The sequence below is a fragment of the Nycticebus coucang genome, chromosome 11, assembly GCF_027406575.1.
Source record: "Nycticebus coucang isolate mNycCou1 chromosome 11, mNycCou1.pri, whole genome shotgun sequence".
Classification (NCBI taxonomy): domain Eukaryota; kingdom Metazoa; phylum Chordata; class Mammalia; order Primates; family Lorisidae; genus Nycticebus; species Nycticebus coucang.
Genome location: NC_069790.1, coordinates 59149752 through 59173467, shown reverse-complemented (window position 1 = coordinate 59173467; position 23716 = coordinate 59149752). Strand labels below are relative to the sequence as shown.

Below are 23716 nucleotides of genomic sequence, written 5' to 3'. Positions count from 1 at the left end.
CAGAGATTTAATCTTAACTTTGGCTATTTCTGCTGTTCTGATGTCTGCATAGGTACTTGTTAATAGAACTTTAATGCACTGGGGGCAGTGAGGTGGACAAATACTGAATGTCTGTACTTCTGTAAAAGCAGTTTGTTTCTCCCTCCTTTATTTGGAGCTTTGGAATGTTCACACAGGATTGACACAGCCTTATGTATTTTTTGAGATCACTGGTTCACGAACATGACCATACATTAGAAACACTGGAGGTTTTTGAACTTTAATATTTTTTAATACTTAAAATTGCAGGTTAGTGGATTATACATTTGGAGAGTCAGACTGAATAGCATTGAGATGGAACCTGCAAATTTGTGTTTTGAACAAGATAATTCTGAGGCATGCAGCCATTGGATTGACATTTGGAAGCTACTCCTATAGGCCCACTGATAGGGACCTCTAATAAGGAAGAAAATAGGTAGATAGCAAGAACTCTCTAACCAGTCAGTGCTTGTCAAGTAATCCTCCAAAGTTTAAAGAAAAGGGAGCTCTTTGGCTTATTTTGTGTTCTTGTATTTGGGCCTCTGCTAGCTCACCACACTCTCAGAGTTTCTATAGTACTCAGTGGAAGTGTGCTGATACTGCCTTACAAATAAAGCCATTAGTTCACTCCTCTTTCCCCACAGAAAGTTTTTTTCATTACTATGCTTATTCTTTCTGAGAATAATGAATCAAAGTTATTTCTTATAAGTATTACCAAGAATTTTAGATACAACTGAAACATTTTGAATAGAGTACTGTCCTGTGTGGGTAGACTTGAAATAGTTAAGAAAAATAATTGAGTCATTCCTTTAACAAATGTTTGTTGACTTCCTACTAGAAACTTCTTCACTCTAGAATCTCACTATGGGATTTGAAAGACCATAACTTTTAGAGTCAGACAGATCTGCATTTGACCTCTGATTTTACCTTTTATTGGCTGTGTGATCTTGGACAGTTTATTTAAACATCTTTATGTAGTAACAAGGATAATAATAATTACCCTTAGAATATGAGGATCAAATGAAACAGTGACTCAGAAGAGCCTTGGATATATAGCATGGAGGAAAAATTAAGGGTATATAAAATGACCCTTTCCATCCAGAGACTTTAGTTTACTAAATGGCTTTTAAACGACAGTGGATGGAGAATATAATGTAGTGATATAACCAAACTGATGGAATTAAACCCATTTATGCCTCATGTTCAATTGTTGGAATGATAGTGACTATTGGGAGTCAGGTTCCCAAATCCAGTTGACCTGATCCAATTACTCAGCTGAGCCAGAAAGTTCCCCTGAGGTACAGTGGTAATCAAAGGCAAAAATGAGTGAAAACTGAAAATAAAACTGGAGCCCCACACGAAGGTTGAATAGAAAATAAAGGAAACTTGCACAAGTTTCAGTGTAACAAAGACAAGTTTTATTTAAGAACAAAGGGAAAGTTTAGAACACTTGCAAAGAAAGTGGGAAGTGGCTCCCGCTCCTAAAGGAGAAGAGGTGGGTGAGACACACACTAGGCAGCAAGGAGGCGTAAAGACCTCTCCCCTCAGTTTGAAGTAAGTTGTCTTCCCATCCCTGCACCTCCGGGCGTAACTGCCCTTTCCTGTTGGTCACTGATTACCTAGGTTATATCACGTCCACATTCTTTTCCCTTTTGAGGGGAAAACTATTTATTGAGTGGTGAATGATCCTATGGACCCTCCAGACATGCTGGTTGTGCAGGCCAAGCTTCCCTCCCATCCCTCTCAAAGCCCCTTTCTTGTACCTTTCTCAGTGACTTGGGAGTTAGGTCCTACTGCTCTGATTTCCACACCGTGTTATTACATGGTGCACAGAGTTAGTCACTGCTGTGGATGCTGATGCGTTGGGAGCTTGTCAGAAATTCATGCAAAAAATTCACAAATTTTAACCTCCAGCATCAGTGGGTCAAAAGCATGTCTGTGGTATTTTTCACTGAACATTTCTGTTAACACAAGATTGCCTATAGAAGTAGCACCAGGGATATGTAAAAAAAAGATGAATATTGAGACATTGTAATGGAAGGAATGTTGGGAACAAATTAGAGGGAACTGTCAAAGCTGTCTCTGGGAATATGCAGAATGATGGTACATTAACATAAATAGGGAAATAAGGAGAGGGTGGGGAAGGGGGTATTGTGAGAGAGCAACATTGAATTCTATTTTAGCCAGACTATTTTTTTCAATTTGGGGTGAACACTTCAAATGCTATAAAGTTTACAGAATGAAGTCATTGTGGACTATGTGATATATGCTTTTTGGATCAAGAGGGTTTTCTACGGTGCATCCTACAAGGGTGTATGTGAAACTTAGTAAATGTGGAATGTAAATATCTTAGCACAATAACTGAGAAAATGCCAGGAAGGCTATGTCAACGATGGTGATGAAAGTGTGTCAAATGCTCTGTGAAACTAGTGTATGATGCCCCATGATCATATCAATGTACACAGCTATGATTTAATAAAAAAAAAAAAGAAAGAGGGTTTTCTAGGCTGTAAAAGTAACATCCACAACATAAAGCCCGGGATCAGGATAGTATATACAAGGGACAGCGAGGAGAACAAAAACAGAATGGTGAAAATGATAGAAGAACTAGGAAATGGGAGGGAGAGAAGTGGGTGAGAGAAATGAATGAGTATTTAGAAACATGGGGTGGACAATACAGAATGATAAGGCAGTTTACAGCAGGAAAACTTTCATGGCTGATCACCTTTAAAGAAAATGTAATCTCAAAAATAAAAACATACATGTTCTAGCAAAGTTTTAAGATTGTTATGACCCCTTACGCTGGCATTTTGAGAAAATACTTAAACAGTACTGTTACAGGAATAAAATTGGCATGATCTTTTAGCATTAAAAAGTATTAAAATTTTAAATATTCAGCTTAATAAATGTAAGATTTTATCGCATGAAAACATCCATGGAAGTGTGTGAGGATCTATGTTATATAAGGTTATAATGTGAACATTTGGAAACAACCCAGTGTTCGTCAGTGGGGGATTAGTTATGTAAGTTATGAAAGGGGACAGGGATATAACTGGTCTCCGGCCAGTTTGGGACAGAATGGGAATTGTAGAAGAGGAGAAGGAAGAGCATGTGGAACAGAGGAGAAGGGAGTGAAGAGAACAGCATGGTTGCACATGAAAATGGGCATGAGAAATATCTTTGCCAAAAGTGAAAAGTGAATCTTGCTCTTTTTAACTTTTCTCACAGTTCCTAAACACTAATCTTATTTTTATGACCCAAGTTAAGCATTTTTTTTTTTTTACAAAATAGTGAATGTATAGAAAATGCATGTAAAACAACACAAAATACAGCCATGAATACTAAAAGATAGGTGAATAGATTAAAAACAGCAAAAACCAGAAATGACTATGTATACATTAAGATTCTTTCCTTACCACCACTGGTCTCCAGTTGCACTGACTAATCATGTTACTACTGATGTGTATTTGTAGAAAAATATCATACTTTTTGCTATGCTTATGTGCATGTTAAAACAAGTTTTTTTAATAAACGTGAGATTTTACAGACTTTTTCATAATAATGTATCTCAAATAACTTTTTAAAAATGTCAGTGCCTATAAATAGTTTCATATCAGACGTTTATAGTAGACTTTATAAAATGGCCTATATTCATTTAGTGATCTGTTTAAATACTGTCATTCAGTTGTATTACTTTTAAGTAGAAAAATTAGTTAAAGATTTGATTTAAGTTATATACTCCTAACCCTTGCCTTATCAATTTCTGTTTCCCCTGCCCTAGACTACATTTTGTGCATTTGGGGTGAACAGCAAAGCACACACTAATTCCTTCACCCTCTTTTATTTATATTTAGCTTCACCATTGATTCAGTGGCAATTACAGAATCTGATATACAGAGGAAAATGTATCCTGGAAGTTGTCTAAAAGAGAATATTGATGGTACAATAGAGGTATTTTATTTTTGATCTTTAAAATGTTACCAACTCTGATTTAATTTTTCTTACTATTACTGTTGTGTATGATTTAGCAATTATCAAATAAGTAGTTGCTGAGAAGTAAACATAATAAATAAGAGGGTAATACCTTATAAAAAAAAAACCCAACTATGTAAGGAAAGGAACTAAATTTATTTTCATAGCAGAGGAAAATCACAGAGAAAGTTAAATTTGAGGTATCTTTCTTTCTAAATATGTCATAGTTTAAAATTGTATTGTTTTGTATAACACTTATGGGCTGTATGTACTCCCATAAAAGAAAAGCATAGCTTTTTTTTCCCACCGTGGGAAGTTGGGTCAGGCCATCTCTAGTGTTTAGGAATCCCCAGGATTCCAGTGCTGGGGCTGGGATAATGGATTAGGCCTCTTCCATCAGGAGCAATATGATAAATAAAAGCTCTACTTTGTTTACAGTGCAAGTCATCTAATTAAACCACCCTCTACCTTTTCTCAGCATTGTATTATTCCCAGTTTCTCAAACCTGCAACTTTTCTGAAACCTGCAAAACCCTGGTGTTCACTTTGTAGATCTTTAGCCCTTAAGTCCTAGATATAATAGAGATCATTGCCTACCATTCTGGGTACAGGGGAGAGAAGTTAGTCACAAGCCTTATTCATCGACATTCATCCCATGTGGAATATTTGCTTGGATAAAATTCACATAATTGGTAAATAAATAAATATTTTCATACTGAGAACATCTTTACAGTTTTGAAAATCCCTTAAGATGAGCATTGTAGCTCAGGCCTGGGCTATAAGTTCCAGACCAGCCTGAGAAACATAGCTAAACACCTCAATACCCCTTCTCTACAAAAACTTTTTTTAAATTACCTGGGCAAAGTGCCATGCTCCTGTAGTCTCAGCTAGATGGGAAGCTGAGGCAGGTGCATTGTTTGAGCCTATGATGATAGCACTGTACTTCAGCCCAGGTGACGGAGTGGTGAGACCCTGTCTTAAAAAAAAATAAAGTTTATGATTTTTTTCTATTACAAATTGATAAAAGTCATTTGTAGTTCTAGAATATTGGACACTCTTCATAAGCACCAAAAAGAAAAGAAAAGTGGCTTGTAATTTCATGAGCAAAGATAACTACTATTTAACATTTTATTAAATGGAAATATATACATATATTTAATCAGTTATATTTAATTATCCTTATCCCACCCTAGAACTATATGTTAGTAATGTTGAATATGTAAATATATTTCTTTCATTGCTTTTTTAATTAAGTTCACAGTAATAAGTGTAATTATTTAGTAGAGTTACTAGAATTATTTTTAATTAAGAAACAAGACTGATACTTATTTTTTGCTGAGATTATCCTAAAGTTCTCTAAGAAACAGTGATATTTTGCGAGTGGAAGTTTAAAAATAAATGGTGTATAATTAGTGTACGTAAATGCCATCTTTTACTTTTTAATTTAGTTTTCTGATGAATTTGGAGTGAAACAGGAAACAAATACAGTTAAATTGCTGGAAAAACAGTACCAAGAACGATTAGAAGAAGAAGTAGCTAAGGTAAGTTTACAGTTTATTTGGAAGATTATCCTACATTTTAAAGGGAAGAATTGATTGATTAAGATATAAAGGAAATGCATAAGAAATTAGGGAAAACATAAATTGGATAAAGAGGTCAAGACATAAGGAATTATCTCTGGGCCATAAGGGTTTGAGCTGAATATTTAGTTTATGGAGTGAGATACCATCTCATTTATGTCTGGCTGTCAAATGTCTAGTTCTTAGAGGAATGTAAGCTTTCTCTTGCATGTACCTCTTACATCGACTTCTCAAATGGAATGTTCTGTCAAGGAGCCATAGTATAGTAATTAATGTGAGGTTCGTTATTGGATATATTATACTTCATTATGTCTTTCTAGATTTGTGACCTTAGGAAAGTTAGTTGACTTCTCGATTTGTTTGCTGTATGTTAAAAAAAGAGAATAATAGGAATAGTAGTAATTCTTGTAAGGAGTCAATGAGCTAATGCATACAAAGCACCTAGCAGATCAGTGGATACATAGTAAAGACTCAGAAATAAATAATATTTTAATAATAGTCTTATTACTATAATAATAGTGGTAACTTAAAGATGTTTTGTAAAGTATTGTTCATTTAAGCTGATAGCAAAGCAACAAAATGCAGTAAAAACTATTCTAAAGATAGTTAAGGTACTGTGGTCCAAGGGACAGCATTTGATGGCCCAACTTGGTCCATAATATAGGTTATTGACATTAGTTACCAATACTGATGGGATTATGCTCTACCCCTCAGATACGATGTTAGAATAAGATTGAGAACCATTTTTCTAAAAGCATAAGTTATATAGAAAAAGCCTAGCAAGAGTAATGATACCAGAAGAGCTTATACCCTTACTGCAGAAATTATTCCAAAAAATTGAGGAGGAAGGAATTTTCCCCAAAATGTTCTATGAAGTAACCATCACCCTGATACCAAAACCAGGAACAGACCTAACAAAAAGGAGAACATCAGGGTGGCACCCGTAGCTCAGTGGGTGGCACTGGCCACCAAGACTGGCGGGTTTGAACCAGGTCAGCTAAAAAACAACAATGACAACTATTAAAAAAAAAAAAAAGGCCGGGCATTGTGGCGGGCACCTGTACTCCCAGCTACCTGGGAGGCTGAGGCAAGAGAATCACTTAAGCCCAATAGTTTGAGGTTGCTATGAGCTGTGATGCCATGGCAACCTACCCAGGGTGACAGCTTGAGACTCTGTCTCAAAATAAATAGATAAATAAACAAATAAACAGGAGAACTTCAGACCAATTTCACTAATGAATGTAGATGCAGAAATTCTCAATAAAATCCTAACGAACAGATTAAAAAAGTCATACATCACTATCAAATAGGATTCATCTCAGGGATGCAAACCTGGCTAAACATATGCAAATCCATAAACATAATTCACCATATCAACAGGAGCAAAAACAAAGACCATATAGCTAAGGCGACAACAACCAAAGCAATCAGACAACCTACACATTGGGAAAGGATATTTGCATATTTTAAATCATATTTACATTGCTAGTGGGACTGCAAACTAATACAACCTTTTTGGAAGGCAGTATGGAGAACGCTCAAAGAACTCAAACTAGACCTCCCATTTGATCCTGCAATACTGGATACTGGGCATCTACCAGATACCGGGCATCTACCCAGAAGACAAAAAAATCCTTTTACCATAGGGACACTTGCACTAGACTGTTTATTGCAGCTCAATTTACAATTGCCAAAATGTGGAAACAGCCTAAATGCCCACCAACTCAGGAATAGATTAACAAGCTGTGGTTTATGTATACCATGGGATACTATTCAGCCACTAAAAATGATGGAGACTTTACGTCTTTTGTATTAACCTGGATGCATGTGGAACACATTATTCTTAGTAAAGCATCACAAGAATGGAGAAACAAGAATCCTATGTACTCAATTGTGATATGAGGACAATTAAGGTCCTAGTACACAGTGGGGGATGGGCAGAGCTGAAATAGGGAAGGATGGAGGGATGGGGGGGACAAGGGGTGTGGTACACCTTTTGGGGGCGGGACACAATTATAAGAGGGTCCTTAACTAACAAAAGCAATCAATGTAACCTGGTTCTGTGTACCCTCAATGAATCCTCAATAATAAAAAAGAAAAAAGTACTGATTCCCAGTGTAGAGCACATTAGATTCCTCCTGTGATTTGGGTACATACCACTAAAAATAAACATTTATTTATGTTTCACTATTAGGCAGTGTTCTGGGTGCTGAGGTGTAGCCGAGAAAAGAGAAAATGAAACCTGTGCTCCTATAGACCTTACATTCTAGTTGGTACAGTTAGACACCATAGTGATGGTGATAGGTACTGTGAAGAAAAACCAAACGGGAATAAAGACTAGGTATCCATGGGGAGTGAGATAGTGTTGCTTTATGTAGGGTCATCATGGAAGGCTTCACTCTCAAAGTGACATGAGAGGAGAATCCTGAAAGAAGTGAAGGAGTGGAGATAATTAGGTTGAGGCCCTTTATCTTCAGGCCAGTAGAAAAAAAGGAGAGCAAGAGAAAAAGAAAAGTCAAGAATCGCCAGATGTCTCTAAGCGGTGGAAAGGAGACTTGACCAGAGATCGTGAAGGCTGCTTACACCAGCTACTAGCTGTGCCGAGTTGGAGAACTGTTTGATTCAGTCCTGCAACCCCCACGTTCATGGGACTTGTTTGGTGAAGTATTGTGAAATCTCCGCAGATGTATCTCCATGGCAAATGTAACTGGCTGTAGTAGGAAGAAATACAGCAGAAGTGGGCAAGAGCTCACCTAGGTTATTTGACCTGAGCAACTAAAAGAATGGAGTTGCTAATTACTGAGGCCATGCTTTTTCCTAATTCATACAATTTTGAGTAGTGACTTTTTAAATTCCTGCTGGTATTTAGTAAATCTAATCCTTCTCTATTTGCTTTATTTTGTAGGTCATTGTATCAATGAGTATAGCATTTGCTCAACAAACTGAACTGTCTAGAATATCAGGGGGAAAAGAAAACACTACATCACCAAAACAAGTACATCCGCTCTGCAAGCAGGAAGAACCACTTTATTTTAATGTGATGAAATTATCGCAGGGTCAAGTTGGTTTTCAAACTTTTGAGGCAATAGACATGAAATTTAAAGAAGAATTTAAACCACTTAGTAAGGAATTAGGAGAAGATGGAAAGGAAATTCTGTTATCAAATAATGATGATACTGATGATATGCTGGAATCAAAGGACCACGAACTGACTATTTCAGAAGAAATACTCTCCAAAGATAAAACATTTATAGTCAGAGAATCTGTAAGTATGCCTCCTTAATATTAAAGGCATTAAAAAGTATGACTTCCTTCTCCATAAAATATTATCAGTTAATGCTGCTTAATAGAAGAGAAAAGTATCAAATTCAGTCTTAGAATTTACATTATTAATATGTTTTATTAATTATAAGAAATACAGATAAGTGACTTAATATTAAATAAAACAAGTCTGGTTCATAGTATTTTGGTTTATTTAAATACATTGTACATGGTAAATCTCATTGTAAGTTTTATCTACATCAGCTTTTTCTTTTTTGTTTTTTTATTTTTTTATTGTTAAATCCTATACATCAGCTTTTTCAACCGATTCAAAATTAATTATACTACAGTATAGCAATATCTGGAAATAAATGATTTGCCTAATTAAATATAACAACATTATAGGGAAGCACTCACCTGTTTAAGAATACAGATTAAGGCTCGGCACCTGTGGCTCAAGCGGCTAAGGCTAGCCACATACACTTGAACTGGCGGGTTCGAGTCCAGCCTGGGCCCACCAAACAATGACAGATGCAACCAAAAAACAGCTGGGCGTTGTGGTGGGTGCCTGTAGCCCAGCTACTTGGGAGGTGAGAGCAGGAGAATCGCTTAAGTCCAGGAGGTTGAGGTTGCTGTGAGCGGTGATGCCATAGCACTCTACCCAGGGTGACAGCTTGAGGCTCTGTCTCAAAAAAAAAAAAAAAGAACACAGATTAAAGCATTTTACTGTCTTTATACTAATTCTCTTTTCCTTTACTTTATTTATTAATGGAAAGTCTTTGCTGTGTCTATACGTCAACTATTTGCTGTCTTTTACAGAAAGTTTAATAAATCCTATTTCTTTTAATATTGTCTAAATTGAAATTTTTTATTAATGTTTAGGATAGGTTATGTCTTATTCAGAGGTTTATTCTATCAGCTCGTTATGGGATGCCAAATTTGTGACATGTTCATGAAAACCTCTTTAATTTGCCAGCAACTGCTGATGGCAGAATCATTTGTTTAATTTCTCTTCAGAAATTGAAGTAATCATAGAACTAGATAAGGTGTTCAAGATAAGGGGATACGAGAACTGGAAAGCTTTTATTTCCAAACAAAATTTATCGGAAATTATTTTTTATCGAGCAGTTTTCTGTAGCACTGTGATAACCACTGTACACTATAAATTATATAGGAAAAGTTTCTTGTTTCATAAATTTAATTTTAAAATAGAAATACTCCATTTATATTACTGTCCCATCATAAAATGTCAAGAAGAATAATAGAGTTACAGCTTCATTCAGCATAGACAGAATCTAGAATATCTTTATTTTTTTCTTCTCCTCCCTCAGAATTAGATTAGTCTAAAGTTAATTGATAAATAGCTCTTTTACTTTTGGAAAATAACACATAATAACAATAAACTAACTCCGCATCATTTTGGAATTATAATTAAGAAGAATACCTTTTAGAAAATTTAAATGTCAATGTTGGCAGTTTTCCACAAAATGTGTTGTGGTTGAATTTTTTTTCTTTTTGCTATTAAAGATCTGTGATGAGATTACGATACCAAGCCTGGATCCTTCTAGACAGCTAAGGGTAAATGAAGAGCAGCTGGAAGATATGAGGCAGGAGCTTGTACGACAATATGAAGAACATCAACAGGCAACAGAACTGTTAAGGCAGGCACACATGCGGCAGATGGAGCGACAGCGGGAGGACCAGGAGCAGTTACAAGACGAGATTAGGAGACTTAATAGACAATTAGCCCAGGTATGGGACTGAGTCCCTTTCCTCCTCAATTAAAGTAGCAGTATTCTTCATGTAGCTTTAAAGAAATTCTTTTTATTCTGTAATCTTAGCACTCTGGGAGGCCAACGTGGGTAGATTTCCTGAGCTCACAGGTTCAAGACCAGCCGGAGCCAGAGTGAGACCCCCATTTCTAAAAATAGCTGGAAGTTGTGGCAGGCGCCTGTAGTCCCAGCTTTTCAGGAGGGTGAGGCAAGAGAATCACTTGAGCCTAGGAGTTTGAAGTTGCTGTGAGCTAGGATGCTATAGCGCTCTACCCAGGGCAACAAAGTGAGACTCTGTCTCAAAAAAAAAAAAAAAAAAAAATTATTTTGCCAAGATCTAAATAAACTACAATATATTTAACATCAGGACACATTCTAATTAAGAATACCTAATTCAGTCTGGAAGTATGCATTGTCTTTGTATCATTTTATTTAACAAGCTTTTTGGGCACTGGATAAGTGGCTGCAGGGTTAATTTTTTTTTAAGTCATTTCATCGACCATATATAGCAAAAGCTCTTCGAAAATGTGGAATTACTTTGTGCTGAGGTGCTCCAGTAAGGTGCTCCATTTACGATCATTCAATATTCCTGTATTCATTGATAGTTTTGTGAGTCTACCAATTAGCATCTCTGAGGTTTACCTTTATCTATCTTTAATTCATCTTTTTAATCATGAATGGAAAGCTGATGAAGTAGTATGTTTCTGGAACTTTCTCCTTGGAAACATCTCTTCTTGATTTGAAAAATGCAAATTTATATAATGTTCTTAAGCCCCTTCTTAACTAAATTTAAATACTACTTGGTATGTGGGAACTGGTTTTTTGTCAATTGCTATATAAAATATACTTACAAAATCATTGCAGAAAAGCAAGAAATATTCATGTAAAAGTTTTTTTAAGGGTGGCGCCTGTGGCTCAAGGAGTAGGGTGCCGGTCCCATATGCCAGAGGTGGTGGGTTCAAACCCAGCCCTGGCCAAAGAAAAAAAAAAAAAAAGAAACATTAAAATATTAAAATATTAAAAAAAAAAAGTTTTTTTAAAACAAATGTATTGAAAACTAAAGATAAAAACAGGCATATGAAATGAACTGTTTATATATTTCTTCAAGTATAAATTAATAGGAAAATTGGGAGTTGAGCGTGAAACATTCTTTTGAAAAACTAATTTTGCTTTTCTTCATTGCATTTTGTAAATTCAAACTTCTTAATGTTTCAATGCAAAATTGACATTAAAATATTAATTAAGGCCTGGCATGGTAGCTTACACATGTAATCCTAGCACTCTGGGAGGCCGAGTGAGATTGGTGGATTGCTTGAGCTCAGGAGTTTCAGATCAGCCTGAGCAGAGCAAGACCCCATTCTCCTAAAAATAGAAAAATTAGCTGAGCGTCCAGCAGACGCCTGTAATCCCAGCTATTCAGGAGGCTGAGGCAAGAGGATCACTCAAGCCCAAGAGTTGGAGGTTGCTGTGAGCTATGATGACACCATGGCACTCTACCAGGGTGACAGAGTGAGACTCAGTCTCTAAAAAACAAAACACATTAATTGACTTGCACAAATTTCTGATTAGACTTAATTAGATATTTTGAAAAGTTTCAAGTTTTGCATTGAACTTTTTATGTGCTTTTAACCCCTTATCGTGGAATATAAATCACAGGTAGCACCAGGGCCTGTTGGTCCCAGGGGTTAAAAGAAATCTGCTTAATGTTTCTGCTCTCTTCTTCTATCGCAAACAATATTCTCTCATGACCTTTTTTCTTATTTAGAGATCTTCCATAGATAATGAAAACCTGGTTTCAGAGAGAGAGAGGGTGCTTTTAGAGGAGCTGGAAGCACTAAAGCAGCTGTCTTTAGCTGGAAGAGAGAAGCTGTGTTGTGAGCTGCGCAACAGCAGTACGCAAACACAGGTAGTATGGACTTTGGCCCACTTAGGAGCCATGGGTCAACAATTCAGTAGGATGTGTTTGTCTTTGTTGGTGGTGTGAGTTGGTTTTTTTTGTTTGTTTTTTTTTAAATATACATATTGAGTTTAACGTATTTGTGATTGCTTACAGGGAAGGTAGGTGGAGTCAAAATGTCTTCTGTTCCATTTAGGGTAATTTGAATCTGGCGTTGCTATAGCAGCAGCTGTTGTTTCACCAAGCAGCAAGCTAACAAAGTTTATTGTTGCACTATAACATGCATTAGTTTGAACTCATTAAAATTTTTTTCATCTGTGTGCTGGAATGTTTTATCTTTTTTAGATAATGCTAATCTCCCGATAAGATGTAGTTAAATATTATTTTGAACAGTATCAATTTTATGCAAAGGAGTGTCTGTTTTACCTTATACCAATATAGAAGAATGACATGCTACTTCCAAGATGACAGGTTTTCTTTCTGTCTTCTCCTCTCTACCTTTACACAAACTTAAACAGAATGAATGTGAAAACCAAGAGGAAGTTGAGGAACAGACATTTAAAGAAAAGGAATTGGATAGAAAACCTGAAGATGTGCCTCCTGATACTCTGTCCAATGAAAGGTATACAAAATGACCAAAGTAAATTAAAATGGTTGTATCAGTGTAATAAATTTTATTTGTCCTTATTTTTTTCTTGTATGTTTATACTTTGTCTTAACAATCATCATACTTTAAGTGTACTCACCATATCTGTGTATGTGTAGTATATAAAGAATTATCAATGTTTGATCTCTAGGCAAGTTTTTAACAAATCTTTTGTATATAATGTAATTTTTTAGTGGATATTAATCACATATTTAACTCTAAATGTTAAGGTCTTTGGACATTGAAACTTTCTGGATTAATTTTATTCTTATATGCCATTTTGTAGCTAAAAACACAATTCTGCTTGTGCACTTTAGTCCTTATTTCTTTTTTTTTTTTTTTTGTAGAGACAGAGTCTCACTTTATGGCCCTCGGTAGAGTGCCGTGGCATCACACAGCTCACAGCAACCTCCAGCTCCTGGGCTTAAGCGATTCTCTTGCCTCAGCCTCCCGAGTAGCTGGGACTATAGGTGCCCGCCACAACACCCGGCTATTTTTTTGTTGCAGTTTGGCCGGGGCTGGGTTTGAACCCACCACCCTCGGCATATGGGGCCGGCGCCCTACTCACTGAGCCACAGGTGCCGCCTAGTCCTTATTTCTTATTTTATACCTTCACTGTATGGACATGTACTCAGTGTAAGCTATTCCCTAGTTTGTTTATGCTGAGAAAAAAAGTTATTATAACTGTAAATATTTCACATTTAGCTTCTTTCATTCACTGTATAACAGATGACAACTTTTAATTCATATCCTAGTTTTATGAAGGAAAAAATTACCCAATGTTACTAAAGCTTCTCCTTATTTTGATTTTCAGAGGTTAATATAAAGTATTAAATGAGAATAGTTATCCCACATTAATATTAAGGACTTTAAACACAATATTTTTAAATTTATTTTGTTCAAATGAAGGTAATTTCTTTAAGTTAAAACTATTATTTACTAACTTAATTTCCTCCTTTTCCAATTTCTGTGACTGTCAACCCTCTTGTGTCCTCCTAACCTCCTTCCTCAGCTTGCATGGAGGAATTTGGCCCCTAAGATTTTGGCTTCCCCATTGGATCATCAGTATGGAACGCAGTCAGTATGGAACTCAAACAAGAAAGACAGTGTATGAAAATTAGAGTTACCATGGCAATATAAAATAAACATTTTGTTTATTTTATATTTATTTCTAATTGGTATATATTGAAAATTACGCAGTATTTAATTTTTAGAAATTTTTATAGTGAGTGCTGATAAAATGAGTATTCTTTATTTCTTTTTACCATCATATTAACTTTAATCATTTTTCTAAGTAGAGATATTTTTACATCATTCTTACTCTAGGGCTTAGGGCTTGGGGCTTGAATGAAACCCCAGAAAAAGTTAAGAAAATAAAACATTTGACTACCTTCTAATAAAATTATTTAGAGTTTTATTTTTAGTTTTCTTGATTATATAAGCCGAGAACTTGATCTGAGTACAAAAATAGAACTATTTCACTTGACAAATAGGAAAGGAAAACTTCTCCATTTATTATCTCGTCTTAAAATAGATGTGTCATGTGCCTGTGAAAACAGATATCCTTAACCTGATTGTTAGTCATCTACAGTGTGGAGTTAACTGTCTTGAGGCAGGGAGGATCTTTACCACAATAGTCTCTTATTTTGTCTACATATGTAAAGTGTGAAGTTTGCCGATTTAGTACCTTTGTTGAGCTAATCTGATAGGACAAGAGAGTTATTTAGTTATTCAGAAAACTAATCAGGGAATTCTCGGAATCATCACTTATGCAAGCACCTTTCATGAGAAGCAAAAATGTTCATGTTAAGCTAAAAAGAAAATGTACAAAAATACTTTGTTCAGAATGATTTTATTTTTAAAAAATACATACTTATGAGAAAGGTGGAAAGTCTAGAAATATAGCTATTAGAATGTTGTACTAATTGAGTGCTGAGGTTTTTTGGTGGGTAATTAGTAGTACTTTTCTAATTTTTAAAAAATAAGAATGAATTTTCAGAAAGAGACATAACATTAATTCTATTTAGTTAAAAATAGATTTCTTCTACTGGGTGAAATGAGTGTGGTGTAACTTGAGACAGTTCTGTCTCTGGATCAGAAGTAATATAAAATGGCCTGTGATACCTCTCTGGTGTTGGCAGATAGTAAAATTTCACTGTAGACCTTTTTAAAAACAGGTCTCTCTCTACCTATTACTTTTTGTAATTTAAGTGTCCAGTTCATCACCATTAAGCTATAGAAATACAACCACATATTTTATTCTGGTGAGATTTTAAAATTATGTTTTAAAATTTGTTTTTATGTTTGATACATAAAAAGATTAAATGTACAAAATATATGTGAATAACCAGGAACAGTATAGCCAGCTCAATAACTTGCATATGCTTTGGTACTACTATACTTTTTAATAAAAACTTAAATTTTTTATATTCTTAAAATTTTCTTCTAACCTGATTACTAACTTAAAAGTTTAGTTATTTGATTTCTTTCAGGTCAATTAAATGCTGCACATTTTTTAAAAAATGATGTAATTAAACTGGCCAAAAGTTTCAGAACTAAACAAATCATTTTATAATATAGTTAAAAACTAAGTCAAAAACAAGAATTTTGTTACATATTATTTTAATAGAGAGGATCATATGATATTTTTCATAAAATATTTTGCAGTACATTTTTTGTATAACATACAATGCTGTTTGCTTTAAAAAGATTAAACGTTTTAATGAATGTTTTTTTACAGGTATGCACTCCAGAAAGCTAATAACAGACTTCTGAAGATCCTCTTAGAAGTTGTAAAGACAACAGCAGCTGTTGAAGAAACAATTGGTCGCCATGTCCTTGGGATTCTAGACAGATCTAGTAAAGGCCAGTCGTCTGCCAGTCTGATGTGGAGATCAGAAGCAGAGGCTTCTATAAAGTCAAGTGTCCATGAGGAACACACAGGAGGTACTAGTTTTATATGCTTTTGAAACAGTCATCTTCAACAAATCTTGCTGAGTTGGAGGCACTTTGCTATGTGTTGAAATTATAAAAGGGAAGATATTGAAATATTTTCCAACAACTGAACCTCTAAACACCAATACATTAGAGGCACTCTCCTCAAACACTGTTACTGTATAGCATTTGCAAGAGGGTGTGCTAGGGCTGTCATCACACATCCTGCTGCTCTACCGATAAGACCTAGACCATATTCCCATATTCAAAAGATGCCCTGAGGAATGTTCTATAGATTACAGAAATATTTTGTGCCTTTTTGTTAGCAGTTCTCTTAGATACTTCTCAAAACAATTGCTGAAATATTTAGCAAACATCATTTCTTAAGACAATGGACCCATTTCCAAAGTAGTGTCCTCATGGTTATAAAAAGTAATAAATTGGTAATTTAACTCAAGCACAGAGGATTATGTTTATGTTCATTTTCTGTGAAAAAGCAGACCTAAAAAACAACCCATCCACTAGTACTTTCTTTCATAGTTATATCTAAGTCTGCCAGTGTAGATGAAGTTTGTATATATATACAAACTCGTATATATATATTGTATATATATATATTGGGTATCTTAAAATACCCAATAATAGAATTTTTCATTGTAAGCAATTTTATCAGTTCAGTTTTACAAAAATTGAGTAATTTCTCTATGTGCTCTGCTTTGTAGCAATTCACAGTCTGGTGCAGGAAGCACTAGAGAGTTCAACTCAAGTCAGGATAAAGTAATATTAAGTGTCCCTCAGTGATATGAGTGGCCATCTTAATTTTATTAGTAACCCTAAAACACCATTGCTAAACATAAAGACATAAAGATTGAATTAATTAAATGAAAGTGTGCATTATAACTAATGATGCTAATACCAGCAAAATTATCCCTGCTACAATATTCTACATACTGTCTTTCTTAACTGTGCATTCAATTTTTCCTTTTGAATCTTAATTATTATTCTTTCAGAATCGGTCAACGGTTAAATAATTAAAATTTTAAAAGGCTTAATTGTTCAAATATACATAAGGCAAAATCACCTTATGACATTCCATCTTATTTTTATTGGAAACATTACTATTAAAAACTGAAGTATCTTTTTGAAATATTTATGTTTTATTTAATATAACAAAAATTTTTCTTGATCTGATTATGAAGTGATTTCTGCCTTTCAGATTGTATATATGACTTTCTCTTTTAACACTTGTAATCTGTCTTCAGCCTTCAAGTCTGAACTTGTTTAGATTTTAAACATGTATGGACTTGTGAACACTCAAAAAAATAAGTAAATAATTGATTTGCTAATATTTGTTTCCTCCTAAAAGGCAAACTTGTTTATGAAATTAAAGGGAGATTTTGAGCCAGTGTGAGATCATTTGAACCTGAGTGAATATTAGATCGGTTACACTGAAAGAGAATTTCCTTTGATTTTGCACTGTGATGGTTCAGTGATAGAATGCTCACCTCTTCCATGGGGGTCAAAGGACCAAATCTCATTTCTTCCAACATGGTTTTAGAAAGAAAGATGACTTAGAAATCAAAAGGCCTTGGGTTTTCTTCTGGCTCACTGTGACCGTGGGCAAATCTCTCAAGTCTCCCAGGACTTTGTACAGTTTTCCCAACTGTCAGATAGTAGGGTCAGATTACAGCCCACTGGTTTCCAGTTGGAGCTTTAGAGATTTTCAGAGGGCCCCTTGGTCAGGGAAGACTCTATCATTTAGGCCATCCTGCTTTAATCTGAGGAGCTTATTGTTAGAAGGAAATGAGCCTGATATAAAGTAAATGACTAAAAAACTTGAATAACCATCACTTACTATGTTTGAGACATAGATTTGAATGGTTTACCAATTTAAATTGATTCTATTTACCGTTAAACTGGCTATTCTAAGATTATTATTGAATTGAATGATCCATTTGTTCATTTCTCTTCAGGAAATTTTATTACTAGGTTATAGCATGCTACCGCAGATGAATATTCCATGGCAGTGATGAATGATCTTTATGTTTTTATTTTAATTTTGAGAAAATACTTGCAAATGTTATCTTCTGTTTATCCAAGGTTATGTGCATACTGTGACTCACAGTGTCCAAAGTTAAATTAGAACTATTCACCAGTCGAATCTTTTTCCAGTATACTTCTTACAAAAGTAGAAAGCTACAAAATGATTTTAGTCCCTTTTACTATATAAGGAGAGTGCAGTGTAGTACTTAAAAATCAGTCTGTTCCAGACAAATTCATGCCCTTACTTTGTCCTTCCTTATACCTGGAACATCTCATTGCACAGGTCTTCCCTTTTCGTGGTTGTTTATGTATTGTGTATTCATTATACTTTAAAGTCCTTGAGGATTAGTACCAAATCTTATCACTTGTACGTCCCTGTTACTCTGCAAACCCTACAAAGTGGACACTTAGTAAATATCTGTTGAATGTTGTCATAAAAGTTTGTGTCCAAAAATAAATAAAAAAGTTTGTGTCAAAGAAAAAAGTACTAAATAACCCAAATATTAATTCCTACAAAGTCCTGTTAGAGTAGCATTTTTCTCTTCATTCTTACTTGGTTCTTGAATAATAGTCCATTCTGTTATGTGTATTTTATTTATTTTGTTGTAATGCTGGTTTTAAAAGATATTTTTTTATTAAATCATAGCTGTGTACATTAATGCAATTATGGGGTACAGTGTCCTAGTTTTATATACATTTTGAAATACTTTCATCAATCTGGTTAACATAGCCTTCACCTCATTTTCTTAGTTATTGGGTTAAGACATTTATATGCTACACTTAGTAGATTTAAAATGTACTCTTATAAAATGCACCATAGGTGTGGTCCCACCAATTACCCTCTCCTCCCCCTCCTCTTTCCCCTTCATCTTGGGCTGTAGTTGGGTTATAGTTTTCATATGGAAGTATGGGTGTTTATAAATTGGTTTCATATTAGGGCCGACTACATTGGATACTTTTTCTTCCATTCTTGAGATACTTCGCTAAGAAGAATATGTTCCAGCTCCATCCATGTAAACAGAGATGAAGTCTTCATCTTTTTTAAGGCTGCATAATATTCCACGATGTATATACACCCCAATTTGTTAATCCATTCATGGGTTGATGGGCAGTTGGGCTTCTTCCACAACTTAGCAATTATGAATTGGGCTGCAATAAACATTCTGGTGCAAATATCTTTGTTATAAAGTGATTTTTGATCTTCTGGATAGATACCTAGTAGAGGAATTGTAGGATCAAATGGCAGGTTGAGAGCCCTAAGTGATCTTCAAACATCTTTCCAAAAGGAACGTATTAGTTTGCATTCCCACCAGAAGGGCAGAAGTGTTCCCTTTTCTCCACATCCATGCCAACATCTGTGGTTATGGCATTTTGTGATGTGGGCTAATCTTACTGGAGTTAGATGATATCTCAAAGTGGTTTTGATTTGCATTTCTCTGATGATTAAGGATGATGAGCATTTTTTCATATGTCTGTAGGCTGTGCTCCTGACTTCTTCAGAGAAGTTTCTATTCAAGTCCCTTATTATTTCTGTGATTTCAAGCTTTAATTTTATTTTATTTTGGAATTCTTTCAGAATTAAAATTATTAGTTATAATTAGTATATGGCTTTAAAATACTGTTATTCTTATAACAGATGAATCCATATCCTCTTATTCTGGAAGTGATATGCCAAGAAATGATACTAGCATGTGGTCAAAAGTAACTGAGGAAGGAACAGAGTTGTCCCAACGGCTTATGAGGAGTGGTTTTGCTGGAACTGAAATAGACCCAGAAAACGAAGAATTTATGCTGAACATTAGCTCTCGACTACAAGCAGCAGTGGAGAAACTCCTAGAAGCCATAAGTGAAACTAGTAGTCAGGTAACCTCTCTATATTGGTAATAAATACTGAGTTGGGACTATAATATGCTACCCCAGTGTGTCAGCTGAGCTGATTTAGACATTTTCATTGGTTGCTTTTTAACACTTTTAAAGCTTGAGTGCGTATGCTTTACAATTATCCCTTCTATTATGTGTCAGTCGTTTAGAATAGATGATTCTATAGTGAATTTCCTACATGATCCTGCTTTTTGTTTTGTGTTTTGTCTATTTCTAGTATATTAGTATTTAATTTCTGTGATTTGTACTTTCTTTCATGCCACAAAAACATCTGTAAATACTTTTGACCTGGATCTTGACCACTGGTAATACTGTTGCTATACTTGATGCCATCGTAAATTATGGACAATTTAGTTAATGCAATACAGTATTTGTCTTTTGATAAGCACCATGGAAAATGGTAAATAAATTTGCAGTAATCAGTGGTTCCTATAGGCTACTTGTTGTTATAGCATTTAAATACTACTTCAATAATACTAACTAAATAAATAATACTTTATTTAGTTAAATACTAAAGTAGTATTATTTAGCTTCTCCTGGATTGTTGTAGCTTGAATACCACTGAATAAGACCATAAGAGCTTAGTGTGGAGCAGCCTCCCTACAGCAGCTGCTTTCCAGAGTACAGCCCCTGAACCTACAACATTAACATCATTTGGCGACACATTAAAAATATAAATTCTCAGGCCAGAGCCAGACCTACTGAATTTGGGGGCCCAGCAACCTTTATTTTAGTAAAGGTGATTCTGATACACACTAAAATTCGAGAACCGTGAATCTTAAGATAGTATGATGTTTTTGAAGTGCTCTAATAGCTGTATATAAAAGGTTGAACTAGCTGTTGACATTAGGTTTAAAAAGTTATAAGGCAGCACCTGTGGCTCAGTGAGTAGGGTGCTGGCTCCATATACTGAGGGTGGCGGGTTCAAACCTCGCCCCAGCCAAAATGCAACAACAACAAAAAAATAGCCAGGGTGTTGTGGCAAGTGCCTGTACTCCCAGCTATTCGGGAGACTGAGGCAAGAGAATTGCCTAAGCCCAAGAGCTGGGGGTTGCTGTGAGCTGTGATGCTATGGCACTCTACCAAGGGTGACATAGTAAGACTTTGCCTCTAAAAAAAAAAAGTTATAAAAATGAGGTATTTCTTTTTTTTTTTTTTTTATTAAATCATAGCTGTGTACATTAGTGAAATCAAAGGGTACAGAGTGCTGGTTTCATATACAATTTGAAATATTTTCATCAAACTGTTTAATATAGCCTTCATGACATTTTCTTAGTTATTGTATGTAGACATTTGTATTCTGCCTTTAGTAAGTTTCACCTGTACCCATTCTAAGATGCACCGTAGGTGTGGCCCCACCAATTATCCTCCCTCCACACCAACCTCCCCTCTCCCCTCCCCTCCCTTGGCCCTTTCCCCATATTCTTGTGCTATAGTTGGGTTATAGCCTTCATGTGAAAGCTATAAATTAGCTTCATAGTAGGGCTGAGTACATTGGATACTTTTTCTTCCATTCTTGAGATACTTTGCTAAGAAGAATATGTTTCAGCTCCATCCATGTAAACATGAAAGAGGCAAAGTCTCCATCTTTCTTTAAGGCTGCATAATATTCCATGGTATATATGTACCACAATTTATTAATCCATTCGTGGGTCGATGGGCACTTGGGCTTCTTCCATGACTTAGCAATTATGAATTGGGTTGCAATAAACATTCTGGTACAGACATCTTTGTTATATTGTGATTTTTGGTCTTCTGGTTATATACCTAGTAAAGGAATTATAGGATTGAATAGCAGGTCTATTTTTAGATCTCTAAGTGTTCTCCAAACATCCTTCCAAAAGGAACGTATTAGTGTGCCTTCCCACCAGCAGTGTAGAAGTGTGCCCTTTCCTCCAAATCCACACCAACATTTCTGGTTTTGGGATTTTGTTATGTGGGCTACTCTTACTGGAGTTAGGTGATATCTCAAAGTAGTTTTGATTTGCATTTCTCTGATGATTAAGGATGATGAGCATTTTTTCATGTGTCTGTAGGCCGTGCACCTGTCTTCTTTAGAGAAGTTTCTCTTCAAGTCCTTTGCCCAACCTGATGGGGTCACTTGTTCTTTTCTTGCTAATACGTTTGAGTTCTCTGTGGATTCTGGTTATTAAACCTTTGTTGGAGGTATAACCTGCAAATATTTTCTCCCATTCTGAGAGCTGTCTGCTTGCTACACTTACTATGTTTTTGGCTGTGCAGAAGCTTTTTAGTTTGATCAGGTCCCAGTAGTATATTTTTGATACTGCTTCATTTGCCAGGGGAGTTGTCCTCATAAAATATTCACCCAGACCGATTCCTTCAAGAGTTTTCCCTGCACTTTCTTCTAGTATTTTTATAGTTTCATGTCTTAAGTTTAAATCTTTAATCCAGTGAGCATCTATCTTAGTTAATGGTGAAAGGTGTGGGTGCAGTTTCGATCTTCTACAGGTCGCCAGCCAGTTCACCCAGCACCATTTGTTAAATAGGGAATCTTTTCCCCACTGGATGTTTTTAATTGGCTTGTCAAAGATCAAATAACGGTAAGTAGCTGGATCCATCTCTTGGTTCTCTATTCTGTTCCAGACATCTACTTCTCTGTTTTTGTGCCAGTACCATGCTGTTTTGATCACTATTGATTTATAGTACAGTCTGACGTCTAGTAGCGTGATTCCTCCTGCTTTGTTTTTATTTCTGAGTAATGTCTTGGCTATTCGAGGTTTTTTTCTGATTCCATGTAAAAGGAAGTATTATTTTTTCAAGATCTTTAAAATATGACATTGGAGCTTTAATAGGAACTGCATTAAAATTATATATTGCTTTGGGTAGTATAGACATTTTAATGATGTTGATTCTTCCCAGCCATGAGCATGGTATGTTTTTCCATTTGTTAACGTCTTCAGCTATTTCTTTTCTTAAAGTTTCATAGTTCTCTTTATAGAGATCTTTCACGTCCTTTGTTAGGTAAACTCCCAAATATTTCCTCTTCTTTGGCACTACTGTGAAAGGAATAGAATCCTTGACTTTTTTTCGGCTTAGCTGTTGTTGGTATATATAAAGGCTACAGATTTATGGGTGTTGATTTTGTAGCCTGAGTCGCTGCTGTATTCCTTGATTACTTCTAAAAGTTTTGTAGTAGAATCCCTGGTGTTTTCCAGATATACAGTCATATCATCTGCGAAGAGTGAAAGTTCAATCTCTTCCGACCCTATGTGGATACCTTGATCTTTTCTTCCCTAAATGCAATGGCTAAAACTTCCATGAGGTATTTCTTAAGTGAATTATATTTTTAAGACAATGGAAACAGGAGCTTTGTAAAACTTTTGTTTAAGATAATTTTAGTTCACTTGCTAATCTTTGGTGGATAGATGTTTAAAGCCATTAACCTCTTCAGAATAATCTTATTAGTAATTGAAATCATTTTGAACCAAAAGATTGGTGCAAAATAATGTGTAATATTTGTGAAATAACTGGTACTCCAGTTTCCTCTTAAATGTGTCATATTTGATTGTTCCTTATGATAGAGACAGAGGCCAGGGCACCTAGAGGAAGTAGAGTGGGAAAACATGGGCTTGCGGTTGTGGAGAGGTAAATGGCATTGAAAACAGCCCAAAATCTAAGTAAATATTGTTGAATAGTCAAGGTTATTTCTGGGGGGGTTTCCCTCTTTTTAATGGTATAGTTTTATGTGTTGT

The 23716-nt window shown here is 35.3% G+C and overlaps 1 protein-coding gene across 7 annotated transcripts in view; it reads left to right on the top strand.

The window, feature by feature from the left end:
* The window catches only part of AKAP9 (A-kinase anchoring protein 9), a 193706-nt gene that overhangs the window by 111386 nt on the left and 58604 nt on the right, over positions 1–23716 (top strand). For 6 of the 7 annotated variants that reach the window (XM_053608480.1, XM_053608479.1, XM_053608477.1 and 3 more), the window contains 8 exons: positions 3873–3969; positions 5438–5530; positions 8475–8834; positions 10358–10582; positions 12368–12508; positions 13018–13121; positions 15886–16091; positions 19759–19985. In XM_053608480.1, the coding sequence (XP_053464455.1) occupies positions 3873–3969; positions 5438–5530; positions 8475–8834; positions 10358–10582; positions 12368–12508; positions 13018–13121; positions 15886–16091; positions 19759–19985 (1453 nt within the window). The remainder of the gene's footprint in view (positions 1–3872; positions 3970–5437; positions 5531–8474; positions 8835–10357; positions 10583–12367; positions 12509–13017; positions 13122–15885; positions 16092–19758; positions 19986–23716) is intronic. The other variant, XM_053608481.1, reaches the window with a different exon arrangement.